This window comes from Vidua macroura, chromosome 1 (genome assembly GCF_024509145.1).
Source record: "Vidua macroura isolate BioBank_ID:100142 chromosome 1, ASM2450914v1, whole genome shotgun sequence".
Classification (NCBI taxonomy): domain Eukaryota; kingdom Metazoa; phylum Chordata; class Aves; order Passeriformes; family Viduidae; genus Vidua; species Vidua macroura.
In genome coordinates this window covers 94,417,001-94,429,710 of record NC_071571.1, presented here as the reverse complement: position 1 = coordinate 94,429,710, position 12,710 = coordinate 94,417,001, and the positions used below count along the sequence as shown (strand labels likewise).

Genomic DNA, 12,710 nt, shown 5'->3' with positions numbered 1-12,710 from the left:
TACACATATCCATTGGTGTGTTGAGAAATACTTAAATGCCTTAAATCAACCTCAGATTTTAAAGGGAGATAGAACACACTGATTGTTTAAAAAAAAACCTCTAGTTTTTAAGAGGTGTGCATTTTTAAAAGCAATGTAATCAGCTGAAAGATGAAGCACAAGATAGCTTTGTTTCTTGGATTGCATTTTTCTGATGGTTTTGTGTTTTTATTTCAGCTGTAATGCCATATTTCTTTTCAGTATGAAAATTTCCCCTTTTCATCAGCTCTGTGCTGGCCTGCCCTGTTGTGAGGTCTTGGTGATGTTCAATAATACTGGTGTAACAGGCATTCCTATGGAGCAAAGTGCTGTTGACTCCACCAGATGGAAAATCAAGCTGAACAGCTCAGCTTTTCTCAGACTGGGCACCGCTAGGCATGATTTCAGTACAAATCAAGTCATTCCTCTCCCTTGTCTACTCTTTTTTCACCCAAGAGGCATTTATTTTTAAAATAACGTTACATTCTTTCAGTCTGGAGTTGACCCTTCAGTGCTGCCCATGTGAGGTTTCCATTTGCTTCACTTAATGCATTCCAGGCACACAGTGTTCTGGGATCAGACTATCTTGTGCTCCTGTTGGGCCAGAAGAAAAATATGAATTTTACACAGCGAGCCTTTCTTGTGTTATTTGGTTTGTTTGGGGGAAGTTTTCTATTCTCTTTGCTGTCATGATTCAAAATAGAAAAGCTGTTCATTCTGATTACAACCTGATGGACTCAGACTGTTGTTAACACAGAATTTTGTAGGTTTTTCGCTTTCTACATCTGTATCACTTTTCTTTTGACTAGAAGCAGGTATGATATAATGTTTTTGTTTTTAACATATTCTGAGTAAATTTTTATTTGAAATTGTTCACATGAATTGCTTTAACTCTTCTGATTACCTCTTGCCTCCTGATAATTGCTTGTACTCGTTAAGAATTCTCATCACATGAAAGGCAGTGCTTTGCTGAAGAACGTTATTGTTACAATGTGCCGCAGGCCTGCTGCATTTGACAGAAATTTCTGTTGCAAGCTGGAAGAAAGGCTGCTACATTGTTGATTCTGCTTTTGAAGAAGTGTATTTAGGTTGTGTTATTTGAAAGGGTTTGCTTTTTTTTTTTATGTCCTAAGGAACTATTTTTTATCTAGGAAGCAAAACAATTGACGAAACATTGGGTACTCTACAGTGCAGGGGATCTTTTTTTTTCATTTTTTAAACATATCCATGAGGGTGGATATGTTTATGTTGCTTTCTTTGCAACAAACCTATAGATTCAAGCTGTTCCGCAGTATCCACATATAAGACAAAATTGAAATGCAGAAACTACAATTTGGAGAGATTAGTATAGTTTTTTCATTATCTCAACCGCTCCTATCAAATATGCAATTAAAATTTGACCTTTTTGTTAGAATGAGATAGGTTATAGAGTACTTAGAAATTAATTATAGTTGTAATATGCAAATATTGCATCTTTTCAGTTCAAGAAAATTTCCTGGGTGCAAGGTAGATTTGACTTTGGTAAACTGGAGCGGTAGGAAGGATTTCACAAGTTAAAGTGGAGATTCATTTAAACATATGGATTTTGGAAAATACCTTTTGAAAAATCACCTGCAGGAACTGGAACTAGATTATTTTACAGTTATAAGGGAAGTCACAGAGTTGTTTGTTTTCTGGAGAAGATCGTATCGTACCCTGTATGAACACAAACATGCACTAAGCTATTAGAAATTGCTGAGTACCAATAAATGAAGGCACAATATTATTACATATTAATGCAACTGTCTGTATTCCAACAGCATGGGAAGTGGGTTTAGTTTACCTAAAGCACAGGACCTGTCTTCACTTCAAATACAGTGCAGTGTTTATATGCAGTGATTTTTTTTACTGAGACCAGTCTCTTAATTTGTGTTTGGCTCTCCTTTATGGCACTGTCAATATTTGTGAGACTAACACAAATATTTGTGTGGGAAAGTTTGTTATCAATCTTGTCTGTAAAAATCTAGCCACACTGAACTGATGGCGGTTTTGCTTTTGGCTCTACTAGGATCAGAATTTAATCTCATATTTTGTTAAAAATAATGCAAAGCAAACATACTGAAGCCCAGTAGCGCTCAAATTCCAAACTGTGTGCCTGGATGCAGATAACTCAATTTCTGCCATGTGAATTCTCATCTCTGTTATGCCATTGGCAAAAATGAGTGAGCTAAAGGGTGCTCAAGGGCCAGAGTAACCAGAAGGAGTTTTTCTTTTCTGCACCAGATTCCTGTATCTTATAAATATAACTTAACCTCCATGCTAGTAAGATGTGAAAAATTGTTCATCTTGGCTAGAACAATAATTAGTCTGCAGATTGGTAGCTAAATACAAAGATGGAGAGGTAAAACGATTTGCTGCATGTCAGTCAAATTGCTTAACTGCAAAAATGACATTTATTGTATCCTTAGTGATAGCGATTGTCCTTATAGGGCTATGGAAGAAATTCCTGTTAGTATGATTTGATTAATTCTTGCTGAAATTGGTGAAGATATCCGGTTACCATTGTGCTTTACAATAAATGATTCCAAGGTCTCATGGGTCTAATGCTTTAGCAATATAAATAAAAAAGTGTGTATTGTTTTGAGCTGCATGGGTGTTGCATGCAACACTTTTACAGAGAGCATTAAAAAAAACCCTACCACAGTATCTGCAAGGTAGCTGGCTCCTTCATTATCAATGATAAGTAAAACAGAATAAAAACAGAGTAAACATAGGTATGTGACCTACAGTTTCACAGACTGTTTCATGTCTGTGTGTGTGGAAAGGGTGTCAGCTTTTTAATTTACTGTGTTTTCAATCAAGTAAAAGGTTTTACCCTCTTTCTCTGTGCCCTTTTCTCTCCAAATGAATTGCTGTAGACAACTGTATTTCACACCTCAGGTTAAGCCTGGAGTTTTTATGTTGTTTTTTTCCTCTAATAAATATTTCACAGCTTAGTTGCATTGTTATTTAGGATGTGCCCTCTTAATCAAATTTCAATCTTTTGCTTAAAATGGAGCATTAAATTTGTGGAGTGTGGAACTTAGACACACTGTGTAAAGGCTTTAATGAAAAGTGCCTTCTTATGGTTTTCTTCTTTTGTTGAATTTGTGCTGAGGTAGTCCAATCTCAGCATCTTAATAGGTTTTTACTGTTTAGGATTGCAAGCAGTTGTGGTATTTCCAAGCCTGTGTCCTGGCTGGTAGCCTGCAGGCTGCTGTAAGGGAATTAAGTGGTCGTTTTGACTTGGTAAAGGTTTCAGGTTCTTAGGGTTTGCCTCAGAAAAAGAGGGTAGTGTTAGCTAATGTGGGTGCCTTTCTTGCCTTGAAAGCCCTTCCTTTTAAAAGAAAATAAAAATAGTTTGAAGTTTCCTGTGAAACAGCACTGTTGGGTTTTAGTTCACGCTTAGATTTTATAATTTAGTTTTTTTCTGAAACATAAAGCTTCCAGATTTTCCAAGTGCTGACTGCTTGGTGTGATAGCTTCACTTTGACTCCTTCCCAAAAGTATGTGTGTATTATAAAGTTTTTAAACTAATTAAGGAAGATTACTGATGTTTAAAAGCAAAGTTTCCTATCTGTTCAGTGGGATCTTGATTACATCAGTAAAAGGTTCACAAAATGACAGAGCCCACCTGCACAGTGAGTGCAGTTCCTCCTTAATTGTCACTGGTGCAGTTTGTCCCTGATGAGATTTGCTGGGAAAACCTGAGGTCACAGAGCTCAGACATCTGTTTTGTCTTTGGCCCCCCCAACAGGTGTGTCATCTTTGAGCATCCAGTTTGCCAAACTTCCAAAGGGACTGAAGCATTTAAATTTATCTAAAACCTCCTTGTCACCTAAAGGTATGTTTTATAAATACGCCTCTTTTTCTCTTCTAAAACTTTCAGACTTACATACAAAAAATACTTTTTCTTAACAGATTATAAAATGATTCATTTTGTTAAATATTTACATGTATTTTCTCAACAGTGCAGCTACTTTTTTTTGCAGTCCTGGGTTGCTGAACCCTGGACTGGGTTCTGAGTAGCCTTCAGCACTTTGGTAAACTCAGACTTTAGGTTAAGGGTTAAGTTTGAACCTGTATTATAAAGGAAGACTGAAATTAGGATTGACATGAAAGATATGTTTCATATGCACTTTGAAAAAAATGTCTGAAGCAAAAATGTGTAGAGAAATTTCAAAATGTTTTGTATACAGTTATTTTATAAATCAAGCATTGTGACAATGGCTGGTGAGTGACTTGCTCTGACTAAAGATTTCTTTGTTTTATGATTTACAATTTCTGATTTTATATTGTCATTAAAATGGTTGTATATTTTAAAAGCGATAGCAGCCGTGAAACACAAGTCAGAAGCTTTCAGCATTTTTTGCGTTTTTGTTTTACAAATAACAGGAGCAGTGACCTCTTACAGATTGCACAAACCCAGGGTCTCCTGTATAGGTAATGGGTGTTAAAAATAGAGAAACCACACTGGCATTATTGCTGCTTTTTTTGTAGATGTTGATGACCTGGAAAAGATGACTGAGTTAACAGTATGAAGGACATTAGCTGATAACAGACAGAAACCATGCCCTTTTATCCTTTTTATTAATGCTCTGTGAAGTGCAGATTCTGTATTCTCCTTAGCTTCAAGGATTAACCTGGGGAAATGTGGGTGGGGTAAAGGGCTTTTTGTTGTTTTATTATGAGTGCCTATGGCTCTTATTATGCTTAAGTAAACAGTAAATCCTAACATGAATTTATTCAACAATTATTTTCACTAAAAATAGTTTTATTAAACTCTGGGGTTGTTGTTTTCTACTGCTAACTCAATTTTTGGTGACAGTTGACTAAGAATCTTGACTAATGTAACATGTACTCTTGTAATGAGATACTTGTGAATTTAACAGAAATTTATGCAGTGCTGGTATGTTCATTCATTCTCTACTTTCCTTCATGTAAGCTGAATTATTTCAGCAAGTGATTGTGAAGTTTGAGTCGAGAGAACATTCTAGCAACATTTCCTTCTTCATAAAGAGTAAATGCCAGCTTGATGAAGTTCACCCACACATCTCTTGTCAGTGAAAGTGAATTCTGAGGTTATTAAAAGAATCTGAAGGTTTTTAACATCCTTTTTAAAGATGATCTTTGAGCAAAAGCTGAAAATATTTTCCAGTATGTCTAATACTGATGACCTTCAGATTAACATGTTACCATTAATGTTGTCCCATAGAAGCTCCTCAGTATTTCTTAAAAATAGTATATGCCATATCTTAAAAAGGGAATTCTTACAACCCTCAGGCACTTAAGCAACTCAGGTTGCTGCAAAGCTGTCAGTTTTTCTCTAACCTAAGAAGACAGTATTGATTTGATTTTAACTTGGGAGGCTATTTTTGAGGTTGTAGTACTTTCTGTGGAGAAAGTCTAAAAGAGTCCCTGGATCATGGATTCAGTAGACTGCAAAGTGCATGTATTTTTTCCTTCAACCTTTTTTTTTTCTTTTTTTTTTTTTTTTTCTTTTTTTTTTTTTTCTTTTTTTTCTTTTTATCTTTTTTAAAATTTTTTTAAGCTTTTAATAAATTCAGAACAAGCACTCATAGGTTTTGACCTTATTTGAAGAGTGCTTTCTATTTGAGATAAGTTTCTAAGATTGGCAAGTGAAGTTCAGGTGGCAACTTCCTAGCTGATCTTTCTTCAAATATTGTATGTCAAAGTTCCTGAGAGCTATTAACAGTCTGAGCCTCCTGAGAGTGGTAAAAGAGCATAAAAGATTGTCTGCAAATGAAAGTGAGATTACTGTTAGAGTATAACATGAGGCAGTGTGAAGTTCAAACATAAATTTATTGATTTGAAGATTCTGGTTAAATGGAAAATTCTAGTATACTCATTCAAAGATAAAGCTTGCTTTTCTGAGTCCAAGCCAGAGGCTAATTTAAAAAATCCCTCATTCACATTGTTTGCCTTCACTGATGTGGCTGATTTCGAGAAGGTGGCCCTTTTTAGGCATGAAACAAGCAGCATTATGAATCGTTTGATAGCTCCACTTTTCCCTCAAACTCAGACACTGCTTCTGAATTTCCAGAATTGGTTCTTGGTTATACATGCTGAATTGCTGGTAGTTTAACCCAGCTGGAACCCCAGCTGATAGCTAAGAACCGTTGAGCAGCCAGTACAAAATTACATTTGTTCCTTCTTCTTGGTGTTGCTTGTAAACATTGTTGAGAAGGCTCACTAAAGTGAATCCAAAGCTGTAATGTCAAATATTTAAATAGAGCTTTGAGATCTTTCCAAGTTTCAAAAAGTATTAGTTTGCAGTTTACCTTTAGCAATAGGGTGTAGATTCAACAGCACCATCTCAAGATAAAAGAAAAATGACGCCAAGCAGAAAAGATTTGAGACTTGACAAAAGTGTTGCTGTGCTTTGATACTTTCCAGTTTCAAAAGCCTCCTGAAACCAGGAGCCATACTACTAATATGGGAGACTTTCTTAATATTTGAAAGCTCAGAAAATTAAGTCACTGACATAAGTATTTTTGTCTCCAGTATCTTGCTAGCTGTTTCATCCACATCCTCACTGGCAAATCAGTTTCATAATAGTTTTTAAGTGAAGACTGGACGTGTTTCATCCATTGAATGCCCATCCAATTTCACTGACCAGCTGTGAGAAATCGTTGAATGTTGCGTATATCACTTGCCTTCTGTATAGCTTTTGCCTGGCACTTAGAAAAAAACTGCTGCATCAACTAAAGGACACAGTGATGCTTATGCATGCAAGAAACATATGCATGTAGTGCTTGAAAGACAGCAAAGACCATCTACAATAAATTGAGCAGTTGATGATAAGCTGCAGAGTCCTCAGATGAAAGTTAGATTTGAAGGAATCAGAAATAGCCATGTCCTAATTTGTATTTTGAAAAGCTGAAAAATTTCAATGGAAGAAAGCCCTGACTGGTTTGTTCCCAATGTGAGCTTTTTAATTTTAATGTGAAAAATATGTGTTTGTTCTGATACGCTACTGAGAGTCTTTATGCATCTCTTGGTACTTTTAATTAGCTATTTTTATGAAATTACAGGCAAATACATGAATTGAAATATTTTTAATTTCTAGGTCTCGTCAGTCGCTTTTGAAGTTCTGGCAATTATAATTGTTAATGTATTTGGTCTTCCACAGATGCTTACATCTACTTCCACAGATAGTTTTATCTAAATATAATTGTTTATAGGAAGACACTGGCTTAACATTGTGGAGTAAACTGTGTTTTTAAAATCTGTTTGAAAATGGATCTGGGTACATCCTGGATCTGGGACATATAACCCACTGTGGCTCCATCAGGGAAGCTGGGAGAGTGTGGTCCAGGTGGAACTGGGCATGCTGTGTCAGGGAAAGGTCTTATATCTGCCTGGTGATCTGAATTCTTCAGCTGCTGTACAGTGACAGCAATTGGAGGTCATTATAAACATTTGTGTGTGTCTGTGTTCACTGAAATTGTGCGCTTGCAGGCTCTGGGCCAGTTTTGTGTGGAGCTGGCTCAGCTGAGTTGTGACCTCTTTTTTGGCAGGGGTGAACAGCCTTTCCCAGTCACTGAGTGCCAACTCGCTGATCGCCAACACGCTCGTCTATCTCGACCTCTCAGGGAACGCGCTCCGCGGAGATGATCTCTCAGTAAGCGCTTTCCTCTCACCAGGGAGATAATGAATGCACATTTTAATTCACGGTTGAGAGAAAGGCAAAAACCTTTTGGTTTAGAACCTTTTTGGCCTTTATTTCCATAGAGTTTTAGTAGGCATAGAAAATAACAGTTTTGTTTCTACTCTTTGGTATAAAGTCAGAGAACTATTCCACGCAACTAAAATCCACATAATTTTGGTTCATGCCTTTAGTCTTTGGCTTCTGCTGATACATGAGAAAAGAGCAAAGATACCACTGTTTTTCAGTGAATTTACCTTTCTCTCGGAGTTCTGTTTGAAAGTGGCAAAATGCCTTTAAAAAGCCTTCATCATCTTTTTAATGATAAGAGCATTACAAATTTTTCATTGAAAGGTTGGAAGCAAATTATTTCTTCTGACTTGTAAAGAATTAGTTTCTGTTTTTCAATATTTTTGTTTGTATAAATAAATTTGTGCACCTCCTTGACATGTGCTGTTGAAACCCATGATTCTTTGAAGAATGTATTTATTTTTTAGACTCCTTTGTTCACTTTATTAATTGCCATGAAGGTGGAGCTCTATTTCCTCCATAATGAAATCCACTTACTTCTCAATTTGTATATACTCACTTTTTGACTGTTACATTTGCATTTCACTTTCACATCAAAAGTTATGTGCATGTAACTGCCAAGTTTTGAATTCTAAGTATTGAACATCTAGAAGATGCAAAACTATGGTCAACCAATCTCATCATTTAAAGTGCAGTCAGATATGACTTTTGACTTTTTCACATGTCTTACTTGCAGATTCATCAGCATATTCAGGGAACTAGCCTTTTCAGACATGAGGTGAAAAGGTCAGTGGGACAACAGGGTTTTAAAGGTAGCAAATAAGCAGTTAAATGTAAGTAAAGACACACAGTGAATTACTCTGAGAGAATAACATAGTAAATAATGTAAAAACAGAAGGTAAAATAAAATGTAATAAATAGATCTTTGGCAGGCAGTGTTTTAAAAAACCTAAGGTCCACCTACAATATTTTAAGAGATAAATGCAGAAAGTTGGGCTTTTCTTAACCTATCAGAGGGATGGTTCATAGATAAAGATTACAGGAGCAAGGAAATCTTGTTTTTTAGCAATTAAAATAAACCCTAGGAAAGCACGGAAATTTTTTAAGTGAGGACCTCTCTTGCGTTGTAGTTATAGGGGCGAAATGACCTAATTTTTGGGAAGATGGATCTATTTTAAAAATGTTAAGTGTGCCCTGTTTGGCTGGATTTCATGTGGAGTTGAGCTTTCCACTTTTCTCTGAATTAGGTCACACTTTTATCTTTCTGTGTTGCTCTCTGAGACTAAAAAGAGGCCAAAATGAAACAGTGTATAGTAAGAAGTTTTACATATGCTAACATTTACATGACATATTCTAGGCAGTACTTAAAGCCATCTTAAATATTAAAATCTTAATATTAAAATCTTGTTACTGGTTCTATATTCTCCCTTAAACCTGTATTGTGCAGCTGATATCAAGAATAACCATTGACTTCAGATGCAAATTAACTGCTTCCCTCTTGCTTAAAGGGTCTGGCTTTAACTTATGAATCAATTAGCCTTTCTGAAGTGTAACAGCAGTCTGAGTGACATCACAAATCTTTGTTTAATTATCATCTTACTCAATTATTATCTGCTGTGAAAGTTAAATGCAATAACTCAAGACCTGTGCTTTAAGAGAAATTTTGGGTAAGCGTAGTCTGAGCTCCATTTTCCCACTATTTTTTAAAAAGAATGATAGCCTACAAAAGTAAAACAGGTTGTATTGATTAAGTGAAGTTTCAGGTGATTTTATAGTAAAAGCTGAAAATGCAATGACAGGTAGTGATCCAGTAACAGTTGTCATAATATAAAAATTAACACCTCTAATTCTTTCTTACACCTGCATTATAGAGCCTGTACAATTTTTTGGCCCAGCCAAATGCCCTTGTTCACCTGGATTTATCCAACACGGAGTGTGCACTAGATATGGTAAAGACCATTTTTGTTGTTATTTCAATGCCAAGGAAACATTCCCCACCTTCTATCCCTAGGTACTTTTTTGGGTTAATATAAAGTAAAATGATTTGCTCTTATTTTGAACCAGGTGTGTGGAGCCCTCCTTCGTGGATGTCTTCAGCATCTAGCTGTTCTTAGCCTCTCAAGGACTCTGTTTTCTCACAGGTACAATTTAAATGTCCTTACCCTCAATTCCTGCAGTATTTTAGTTTATTATTTTTTGCGCATATGTAGCACCCTTCTTTTTAAGAATAAATCTAAGATTTATTTTATAAAGCCTTAGAAGTTTTAATGCTCGATGAAGTAGGTACTATTTATTCTAAGCAAATTATTTTCTTTCCCTTTCTGCTCTTTGCTAAAGGTCTGTAAAATAAGCTACCTCGTCTAATATCTGTTTGTGTGGCACTGATGCAGCAGAAAGTCTGTATATCTATATCTCTTTTGTCTCTAAAGGGCATAGCATCACACTTTGAAGTCAGGCTGACTTGATTCCTCTTTATATATGATTTTTAAAGTTTGTATTTTTCATGATTTGGTGACAGTTACAAATGCTTTTTTTCCTGTTTTGTCTTCTTCTGGGAGGAACTGCCTTTGAAAGTCTTTGAGATTGAACATTTACTTTTTAGAGTACTTGCATTGTAGGAAATATTAGCTTCCATTTTCTTCAGATTGAAGCCTTGAGTCCTTATCAAAGATGACACCTAATTGATGCTAAGGTATTCTAGCATTGAGAAATTATTTCTAGTGGTGAAAAAGCAATTTCAGGGTTTTGTTCATGTCCTGTTTGATCTTCTGCTTGTGAGATGTAAGTATGTTCCCTATTAACCAGATCTAAATGATCATTCTTTGTAGTTCACCAAACAGGAGGTAGATAGTAATGTCTTCTGTGCAGCAGTGCAGTTGTGAGGATTGTTTGTTGAATCAACATTTTGATGACATTATAATTCTAAGCTAATTGAGAGCCACTGATTACAGAACTGCTGAAGGTAGAGCAATTAAACCCTAAAAGATCATTACATTTCTGATGGCTTGCATTCGGTATTTATTGGAATGAGGAGTGTCTAAATGCTACTTCTTAATAAATTTGTTTACTTACAGAAAAGGAAAAGAAGTCCCTCCCTCCTTCAAACAGTTTTTCAGCAGTTCACTTGCTTTGATGCAGATTAACCTTTCAGGAACTAAACTCCCTCCTGAGCCTCTAAAGTAAGAATTTAATTTCATTTTCTCCTGTGCCTAAAACCTAGTTTGCATTGTTGTTATATGAGTACCTCATATTAAAAAGGAAGGGGAAAGAATTCTGCTTTCTTCTTTTTTTTTTTTTTCCCTATTGTACATTATTGATATTAGAAGAATGAGTTTTGTGATGGTCACACATTCATAAAATGTTCTTTCCATCTCACAGTTGAGGCTATTAATCATATTTTTTGCTCTGGGAATGTCACAGTTGTTTAGCTTCTGTCAGCATTTTCTGGGATATATTTCTTTCTTTGTGGCTTACGAACAAAACTGCTCCACAGTGAAATGGGATTATAGGCTTGTGTGAGCACCATTCCTTTGAGACTGCATTATTGCAACAGCCATAATGAAACAGAGCCTGTTGCAGTGTTTGGGAGGAGAAACCTATTGCACAGAGCTATGTTCTCCTTCCAGGGGAGGAGACGATGGCAGCCGTTTCCAGGAATGCTGAGTGAAATGAGTCTTCTTGCATGTCACCCAGCCTGTGACTAACAGGTTCTGCAGGCTGAGGGAAATTGTGAAGCACTGTCACCCTTCTTGTGATGTGTCTGGATTTGAACTGTGTTGAAATTTTCAGACATGAAATTTAAAAGTGTGTTTTAAAGTCAAGACAGGCCTAGAGAGATATTTCTAGTCTAGATAGGCCATTCTGTAATTCTGGCAGAATACTGGTGTTTGGCTTAATTAAAGAAAGGGCTCTTTTCAAAGTGTCATCTTCCTAACTAATATGTGTTAAAATACACATAACCTTATCTGTAGCAGACACCTAGACACACGTTCACTACCTATTTTGCAATCTTAATATGGATGTAAGTGCATGGAGGTATCCTTGTATTGTTGGGAGCCTGCCTTCTGAGGGGAAGGGGAATGGGGAGTATCTAATGGACAGGAGTTGATGGCAAAATTGGAGATGTGGGATGTAAAGAGTAGTTGTCACTACTGGACACGAAGTAAGCACACAAACACTTGGTAAATTCAAAAGCCAAAGAAGAGAGCATTTTATTCGAGCATCTGATATTTATAGAATTCCAGAGGTGACCATGGATTGGAGGATGGAATTACCACCTCTCCAGCCACACTGGTCAAACCAACAGTCCATCAATTCTCTTCTCCCACAAAGAAGAATGCAAAACAATTATTATTTACATGAACAGTGCATGAGAACTCCAGTAGAAATATGTAAACAGATCAGAAGGCTGAAGAAGTTTTATGAGAAATTTAAGACTTTCAAAGGAAATATAAAACAAAACTTAACACTTTTAAAAATCAGGGCAACAAGTAGTTAGTGAGAATGGGATGGATGGAAATGTTTTGATACACTCTGGAGGAAGCTAAGGGAGGGAAGAGTGACAAGTGCAACAGCAGAAAGAGTAGAGTATGCAGCTTTGAAGTTTTTTCCCTTAATGCAGGTCAGTATTAAAGAAGGCAGTACAATATCACAGAATCACAGAATGGGTCAGGTTGGGAGGGACCACAGTGGGTCATTTGGTCCAACCTCCCTGCTCAGGCAGGGTTATCCTGCAGCACTTGGCACAGGATTGCATCCAGATAGTTCTTGAGTATCTCCCGTGGGGAAGACTCCACAACATTTCAGGGAAACCTGTTCCTGTGCATGGTCACCTGCACAGTAAGAAGTTCTTCCTCATGTTCAGGTGGAACTTCCTGTGCATCAGTTTTTGCCTGTGGCCTCTTGTCTTGTTGCTTGGCATCTCCGAGAAGAGCCTGTTGGTTAAGTCAGATGCACTGGACTGAAATCCATATTC

At 36.5% G+C, this 12,710-nt stretch overlaps 1 protein-coding gene across 5 annotated transcripts in view; it reads left to right on the top strand.

Moving 5' to 3' along the window:
* CARMIL1 (capping protein regulator and myosin 1 linker 1) overlaps nucleotides 1–12,710 on the top strand; it is a 187,118-nt gene that overhangs the window by 97,984 nt on the left and 76,424 nt on the right. For all 5 annotated transcript variants that reach the window (XM_053981804.1, XM_053981796.1, XM_053981779.1 and 2 more), the window contains exons 12-16: nucleotides 3,794–3,880; nucleotides 7,578–7,681; nucleotides 9,607–9,684; nucleotides 9,800–9,876; nucleotides 10,810–10,914. In XM_053981804.1, coding sequence (XP_053837779.1) covers nucleotides 3,794–3,880; nucleotides 7,578–7,681; nucleotides 9,607–9,684; nucleotides 9,800–9,876; nucleotides 10,810–10,914 — 451 coding nt within the window. The remainder of the gene's footprint in view (nucleotides 1–3,793; nucleotides 3,881–7,577; nucleotides 7,682–9,606; nucleotides 9,685–9,799; nucleotides 9,877–10,809; nucleotides 10,915–12,710) is intronic.